The sequence below is a fragment of the Furipterus horrens genome, unplaced genomic scaffold, assembly GCF_987537825.1.
Source record: "Furipterus horrens unplaced genomic scaffold, mFurHor1.1.pri manual_scaffold_7, whole genome shotgun sequence".
Classification (NCBI taxonomy): Eukaryota; Metazoa; Chordata; class Mammalia; order Chiroptera; family Furipteridae; genus Furipterus; species Furipterus horrens.
Genome location: NW_028327177.1, coordinates 104,569,370 through 104,577,883, shown reverse-complemented (window position 1 = coordinate 104,577,883; position 8,514 = coordinate 104,569,370). Strand labels below are relative to the sequence as shown.

General features: G+C 38.0%; 1 protein-coding gene across 2 annotated transcripts in view; it reads left to right on the top strand.

The window, feature by feature from the left end:
• Positions 1–2,323: 2,323 nt before the first annotated feature.
• VGLL4 (vestigial like family member 4) overlaps positions 2,324–8,514 on the top strand; it is a 139,720-nt gene continuing 133,529 nt past the window's right edge. The window contains exon 1 of one of the 2 annotated variants that reach the window (XM_090284182.1): positions 2,324–2,396. In XM_090284182.1, the coding sequence (XP_090140308.1) occupies positions 2,333–2,396 (64 nt within the window). In that variant the 5' untranslated portion in view covers positions 2,324–2,332. The remainder of the gene's footprint in view (positions 2,397–8,514) is intronic. The other variant, XM_090284184.1, reaches the window with a different exon arrangement.

The following is an 8,514-nucleotide window of genomic DNA, read 5'->3' as shown; positions in this document are numbered from 1 at the left end:
CACAAGGTAACCACTTAGGTCACTGATCTCTCTTTTTACCACACAAAACACATTTTAGTTGTAAATTATATTTAGTCTCTTTAAAAAAAAGGATCTTACTTATTTTTTAGTGAGGGGAAGGGAGAGAGAAAGAGGGAGAGAAACACCAATGTGTGAAAGAAACATCAATCTGTTGCCTCTCACCACCAGCAACCCCGGCATGTGCCCCAAATGAGAATCAAACCAGAAACCTTTTGCTTTGCAGGCCAGCGCTCAACCCACTGAGCCACACCAGCTGGGGCTATATTTAGTCTCTTATTATGCTCTTTTAAATTTGTCTATTATCCTATTCCACATACTTCAGGTTTACAAACAAGATTGCAGAATGCATAGACCAAGTTATTTTTTCTGAGATGTCAGTGGCCCCTTAACGCATACAAAATCAAGCCTGAATCCTGTCGAAGCCCTTAGTCCTTCCATGATATAGGTCCATCCTTGTCTCTTATTTCCTATCCCCATTTTATTTTTCTAGCTAATTTGGGCACCTTGTTCTTCAACGGATTCTGCTTCTGTTCTTCCTTTCTGGAGTGCTTCTTCTGTATTTGTACCTCAGAGGCTCAGCTCAAGCTCTGCTTCTCCACAAAGCCCTTCAGAGTTCATCTGTATTTCTGTGGGACTTAGGTTATAGCGCTGTTTGACACCGAGCACATTTTGCCTTAATCCATTATTTCCCTAATTATTTCCTAAGATGTTTCAGGTTAAAAGAATGGCCAATGAGGTTTGAAAGATTCCGAGTACATAGAGCTGCCCTCCCTACTGCCTTTGCCCGTTACAAGGTCTAGCAAGCAGAATATCAAAAGCTCAGGATGGAAAAGAAGTGGCTTAATTTGGCTTATTCCAGTGTTTCTGAAACATATTTATCACAGAAAACTTTTTTCTTATGAAATATGAACATCCATTGCAAAACACTTTGGAAAAATACTGCCTTAAACTAGATTTCTTGTAGGCATGTCTGCTGCACAGATTGAAAGTTCTTTGAAGACACTCACTGGGCTGTGTTTATTTTTCCTGCCTTAGTACCTAGTAGATAGTTAACGTTTACTGAATGAAATCACCTTGCAAGATTAAGAATTGATATTTCTTTGGATGCTTGAAGTATGAATATTATAAAGAAAAGCTGGTTTGCTACATCTTGTAACTGCATATATACAGTAGGTACTCAGTAAATATTGAAGAATGCTGACTAAATGCTGAGCATCTTTAAAGGGGTGCAGTTAAGATTTGTTTGTTTGTTTTTTTGGTTGAACCAAGAAGATGTGTCTGTTTTCCTAGTGATTCACACACGCACACATGCATGTGTTTAAATCCAGAGGAGGAAAACTGGGCAAATATAGCCTGATTTTCTAGGTTTCTACCATCCTTAAATCTTTTGCTGTTTTTGCTTTTATAGGTATGCTGTAATTTAAGAAAACAATTAAAAATAAACATACAGCCCTAGCTAGTGTGGCTGAGTGGATTGAGCACTGGCCTGTGAACCGAAAGGTCGCTGATTTGATTCCCAGTTAGGGCACATGCCTGGGTTTGTGGGCCAGTTACCCAGTTGGGGGTGGGCGATATTTTTCTCCCTCACTTTTTCCCTCGCTTCCCCTCTCTAAAAAATAAATTAAATTAAAAAAATAAATAAAAACACAGGCTTACTTAAAAACATGGTGCTAGAGATAAATTGGTGACAGGTGGTGAAGATAGTACGTATAGTACAAAATATGACATTTTAAAATAAAGTTTCCTACTGGATTTAAAATACCATTTGACTCATTGATGGCATCCACACACAACTTTTCAGGAGTACACTGCACACATTATGCTATGTGGTCATGCAGAGCGAGTCTCTCAGCTAAAAGAGGTGAAAGAACAGAATGGTTCAATCTTAGTAATTTCTGTTAAAACTAATAAACCAACAACCACTACCACCACAACAAAAATCTCAGACAGGTAGTAATGCTATGTTCATAGAACTGCCTTTGTTCTGAAAGCTATTTTTTACTGCGTATGCCTGTACAGGCATGTTATGCACACACATAAACATTTATAAGCACAAATAATAAGGGCATGAATGTTCACAATATCCCTTCTTTTAGTTCTGATAGGAGCTGCTTCCTGGAAGGGCAGCAAGGTTTAGCCCAATAGACTGAATGGAATTTAACCCTTTTCTCTGTGTGCTCCTGAACCTAGTCCATTCAGTTTCTTCCCAGAATAGGAAGAATTTCATCTTCAGGAGAGTGATTTGCATTTTGAATTCTGTTTAAATTCTGTCATTTCTCTCTTTGGCTTTCCTTTTAGGCTCCAGCCAGAAATGGAGACGCCACTGGATGTTTTGTCGAGGGCGGCATCTCTGGTGCATGCTGATGATGAAAAACGTAAGTGAGGCATTGATTTTATGTGATTTTTACTATGCCCCCTAGTCTCCTGCATGATCGTAAAATTACGTGTTTCTCTGCATGGCTTTGTGGCTGTATGCTGTTAATTTTGGTTGTTTGCTTAGAGATAATAGCTTGTTATCTTTAATTTTATTTTTAAGTGTCAGAACATGTAAGTCATTTAAATGTTATCATTGGGTGCTGGGGCTTAAGCAGTTAACTCCAGGAAGTCCTTTCCTCCCAGCTTCTTTCAGTAGGGGCTGGAATGGAGGAGATACTCCTTCTGTGTCTAGAAATTTAGATAAATGTGTGTTGGTTGATAGACTAATTGACCATCAGAGAATTAGAGATGGAAAAAAAAATCCTCCAAGATCATTCCTGTCATTGGAAGTGTACAGTAGATATCGTGATGAAAAACAGTTGTGAAAATTCCTTTCCCATAGCTGGTAGCTGAGAGAGAGCAAATATTTGGGGAAAAACATTCGTTAATGTGGTGGGAGAGGGGCAAAAGGAGAATGAACATTGACATTGGAAGATTATTCCACAGTATGTTAAAGTGATTTTCTTGTTCATCCTAATGCATTTTTATTTTTAAGTGTTCAAAGTTAAAATTGGTTGCTGAACAGTATTTGCAAGAATAACTGTTTTATGTGGGAACAAGTTTGAATATTTTTTTCCTAAGCATTAAAATACTAATAATAAAAATACATATAAGGTTGAGCATTTATACATTATAAGTTCTGGAGGAAGATGAGCCGCTTTCCAGTTTAGTTGTTAACAAATTGGCAGCTGGAAATACATGTCCTTAAAAACGTAAGGTCTGCCTTTTTACTTGCTGTTAAGACTTTTCTTTTCCTAAGCCCCAGTTTCCTCGTTTGTAACATGAAATAGTACCTACTTGCAAAGTATTTGTGATGATTAAATGGGCTGTTGTGTAGATAGTGCTTACCTTAGCTCTTAACTCCTAAGGAATGGGGACTGCCTTGCCCTCTTTTCTCTTGGCACCTTGTTGGCTCTCTGATGGGACTTACTCTATTACTCCAGTCTTGCTGTATTATCAGTGTGTCTACATCTTTCCACCCTCCCACCCCCCGCCCCGCACCAGCACTCAAGATTATATTTAGTGATTGGATGAGATAACTATTAAGGTTATTTTTCCTAACCTCTTATGTAATTTACATTTATTTAGCTTTTGATTGTTGGGAGGTTATAACTACCCAATAATGATGAGGTATAATTATTCCTTCCTAAGGAAGCTGAAGCTCAGGGATGCTAGATGTCATTCCCAAGCACACTGAGCTAGGGGGAGGCAGCTCAGGTTGTAGGCTTTTATTTAACAGCAAAAAAGTTCTTTATGCCTCTAAGCTTGCAATAAGTTGCAATGACTTGAATAGCTAGTTTCAGACTTTGTTAAACATTACTATAGTTAATTTAGAAGTTTTTATATAAGACAATATTTTGAATTTCTCTTTCATAGTGCCCATGCTTAGTTAGGATTATTAAAAGACAATACTGCTTATACAAATGAAAAGTAGAAGCAATGACTTCAGGGTGGCCTTTTGTGCCCTGAGTGTAGAGAGTAAGTTCTCTTTTTTTGCTACCTTCTCAGGTTCTCTCCTGGAGCCCAGCTTCAGGATTACTCTATTCAGGTTGGAGACCTGTGTAGTTTCCACTTCAGTGAGCAATGATGGACAGGAGCAGCCCCTTTCTTCATGGAGCTTATGAACTTATAGTATATAGACACTTATGGCTATAAAATGTATAGAAGGGGAGTCTGGGTATACTTGAAATAGATGCAGGACCTCCTTGGAGCCCATGGTTTGGGAGGACGGTTCTCATAGAAACAGAATGATATTGCCAAGGGAGAGAGGAATTCTTTCTTTCCTCCTGTGTTGAACACAGCCATTAGTGTTTGAAGAGTAAGGATATATAGTCGGCTCTGTATATGCTGGTTCCCCATCTGCAGATACAACAAACCACTGATGGAAAATATTCGGAAAAAAATATTACATTGTAGTTAGGCCTATGATGGTTGGATCTCTACTGAAAAGAAAAGGTTTTCTTTTTTTCTCCTTGTCATTATTTTCAAAACAATGCAGTATAACAATTGTTTACATAGCATTAACAAATCTAGAGATAATTTGAAGTATGCAGGAGGTTGTATGGAGTTTATATGCAAATACTGTTCCATTTTACATAAGGAACTTGAACATCCTTGAATTTTGGTATCCATGGGGTCCTGGAACCAATCCTCTGTGGGTACCAAGGGACAACTATATATGTATAATAGGCTAAAGTAACCATAGAGTAGACTTTATTCTGGAATACTTTTTGGACTCTGGTGATCCCGATTGGTTTAGGAGTGGGCTATCATAATCCTGAAATCCCTTTGTAATGGTTTCAGCTTCTTGAGATCATTTTTCACATCTAAAGAGGAAAAAAATGCAAAAATGTTTATACTCATCATTAACATGTAGGCAACATTTTTGAAAAACTTATTAAACTTTTACTGTGGAGCTGTGTGTACCACTCATGAGAGTGCGGAGCTCAGAAACCAGACATTCATTGTATTTTCTATTACCTAATAATGTAAGTATGTGAAACTCATGTCGTTTATAGGCAAAGTTGAGCATTAAGTTAAGTCTTTCAAGTACATTTCTTAAGACCTATTTGGGCTTGTTCAGCTCAATTCAGCTTTCTCTGCCTTAGATTGAGTCTGTTTTAGCTTTTGTTATAAATTGCTCTCACCCTTAACATTCTCCTTAACACTTAAAAAAACTCTCGTATATGTAATCTGATTTTGGTGTCTGATTCCAAACAGAAAAATGTTCTAGTAGTTGAGATCAGTTTCCCAACTCATGTAGGTGACCTAAATGATTCTCTTTTGTTTTACTCGTGGAGAACCAAAAACTTTGGAATTTTTGAAGATGTTATTGTTTTAGCATTTTGAAGAGAATAGTACCTAGTAGGACTTGAGTACATAATACCTGATAGCCTTAAGGCTTCATTATATCTACTAGTGGAGAATAAAAGACATATCTCAATAGTACACTCTAGAGCTAAAGTCAATAGTGAAATGGTGGTTTTGTAGTAACACAATAGTCACTTATCTGGATGGCCTAGAAGGAATACATTTACTTAAAATAATCATTCCACTGCTCATGAGACATTGATTTAATCAGCTTCCAGGGTAATCCTGGAAGGTACTTAATGAAATTACAATGTGAGGTTGCCAGTTTTCCTTGGGCTTGAGGAATCTCTCCTTTCAGTGATCATTAACACTGGTGCTGGGAAGACCCCAGCCTTGTTTCCAACTCTATTTTTTAGTAGTCAAAAGTTGGACAAAACCTGAGGACAGGACACTTATGCACTGGTGTTTAAAATAACACCTTGTGCATCTTTAACACGATCCTTCATTTTATTGTGATGTTTACAAAATGTTTTATTTTTGGCACAGATAATTGTTCTTGTATCTTCTGATTGTAAGATCCTCTTGGAACTGCTGACTTCCTCACTTAGAATAAATTTAAGAGAGCCCTACAGTAACAAAAGTCTCTTAAAAATGTTGCCTGTATTTTAATAGTAATGATTATAGACATCTCAGGGTTTTTTTCCTCTTGGCTTTGAGAGTTTTGGTGGAGGGGATAGTACTTCTGGTCTGGTCTAATGAGTACGCATATGCTAAGAAAAAGCTGGTTAAAGTAGGTGTGAATGACTTTGAGGGAACAGGAGGAGAAGGCAGCTTTTGCAGGTGATACTGTTGCATCTGCCCATAGAAATTCTCTGACCCCTTGTTTGGGGAAGATGGCTGAAAGCAGACTAATTGAGGAAGCATAAATTATCATATTTCTTCCGAGTAAAATATTCCTAGGAGTGCAAGCTTTTATGATCTTGTGGACTGATGTCCACAGGTGTGGAATATTTTCGTGTCCTATCCAGTTAATTGTAACATGTGGATCAGTTGCACTCACACAGTTTTTTCAGATTGATTTCTTTCCTCCAAGGTCACGATGACTTTGTCAGCCTCTTTCAGTAAAGTAAACCAGTTCATGTGTACCCAGGTTATGGTGATTTAGCCGGTGCTTTTCTTCGAGCTGCACCTGATCCCCCGCCCCCCACCCCTTTCCTCTCCTTTCCTCTTTACTCTCTTGTTTTTCCTCTTGGCATCTGACATAGTAGCTTTCAAACATTTTTGACTAGGGCACAGTAAAAAAACATTTACATTGTGACCCCTGTATTCATATAGTGACATAACTGATACTCAAGCTTTGTGAAACAGGACTTACGCTGACTTTGCAAAGTGTGGTTTGATTTACCTGTTTTATTCTTGCATTTTACTTTAAATGAAAATTGGGTCATGACTCATTAAATTGATTTTAGGATCCACTAATGATTTCAAACCTACAGTTGAAAAAAATGATTTAGTTTATATCTCCTTTGTTGTATAAGCTTATTTCTGGCTCCTCCCTTTATGTACTGGAAAGATTTGATTAACACGTGGGCCAGTGAGCCAGGGTATTACACATGCTGGAATTATCAGTGACTAGACAGGAATGACGTCATTGTATTGTTCTCTTTCAAGAGCACTAGTGGACTTGGCACAGCAATGTAAGCATACATAAGTACTTCATTAGAGGCAGTTCCTCTCTATTCAAAGACTATATTGTTCCTGATTTCTAGAGTCAGTGCTCCAGAAAATGGTCACTCTCCTTTGGCTGAACCTATTTAGCTCCTTATTCCCTAAAGAGTGCTTCTAGCTGTTCCAGTCGTAGCTCCATTGAGACTGCTTAGCAGATGTTGATTGAGAGGACTGCATTTGTGATTTTATCCTTTATACCCTAAGCAGCTGAGAGGGGTAACATACATTTCCACTGTGACAGCCATTCACTGTAGTAGCAATTCTCAAAGAGAGGAGGAAGATATTTGTAAGCATTCTGAATATGCCTTCCCAGGTCATTCTGATGCTGGGTCTCCTCTCCCAGATGAGAGCTGCTGGTTTAATAGGATTCCTAGAGGCGTTCTTGATCTGCATCTTTGAGAAGGAGGAGCTAGATCCTTCTAGGTATGAGGTGTACTAATTCTTAGGCTATGATATATCCTTTAACCAATTCACCAGTTGTTTATATTATATCTCATTTCCTTTATCATATTCTCTCTCTCCCTCTCTACACACACACACACACACACACACACACACACACACACACGTTGATGAGATGCCTACGAACTTTTGTTTATATCAGCCTGTGTAAAATTGGTTTTGTTATACATTGTTTCACTTCAAGTGGCAGAACCTGTTGATTTTAAGTGAGGACTTACTGTGTCTACACACACACACACACACACACACACACACACACACACACACGGGTGTATGTGTTATTTTTCCTGAAACGTTTGAGAGTAAATGGGACACATGTCTCTTTACTACTAAACACTTAAATATGTATTTCCTGCAAATGAGAAGATTCTCTTTCATAACCACAATATGGTTATTTTCATTAAACTATTACTTATGTACAATGATAAAACTGGGCATAAAATCTTTATGCTTATAGTTCTTTTACAACTTCATAACCAGAACATGAATTTGTAAGTCACCGTATTTTTTTCACTATAAGACGTACCTGACCATTAGACACACCTAGGTTTAGAGGAGGAAAACAAGAAAAAAAATATTCTGAACCAAATGGTGTACTAAAATATTTAATAAAATATAACGATTTCAACCATGTAAAGTGAACAGCAGTCAGCAGCAGTATTAAGAACCATCATCACTATCATTAACAAATGAGAAGAGACTTCTAAGGTTCAAGTACTCTTCTAGTTTTCTGTGAATCCCAAGAACTCATCATCGCTAGTGTCAGAATTTATGGGGGCCTTTAATAACAGGCATTGAGGGAGTTAAGAGGTATTACTAGTTGTAACAGTCCCTGAGAGTATCACTATCCTAGTTACAGGTTCTGGCAGACTACCCCCACTGCCTGTTATGGCTAGTGATACTCCTTAATCTCCTCAGTGCCTGTGTAACAACTAGAATAGTGACCCCACCATAACTCCCTTTATATAGTACAAACTTCAGCATTTATGGCTGCTCACCCAGTTACTGCCGGCCTCC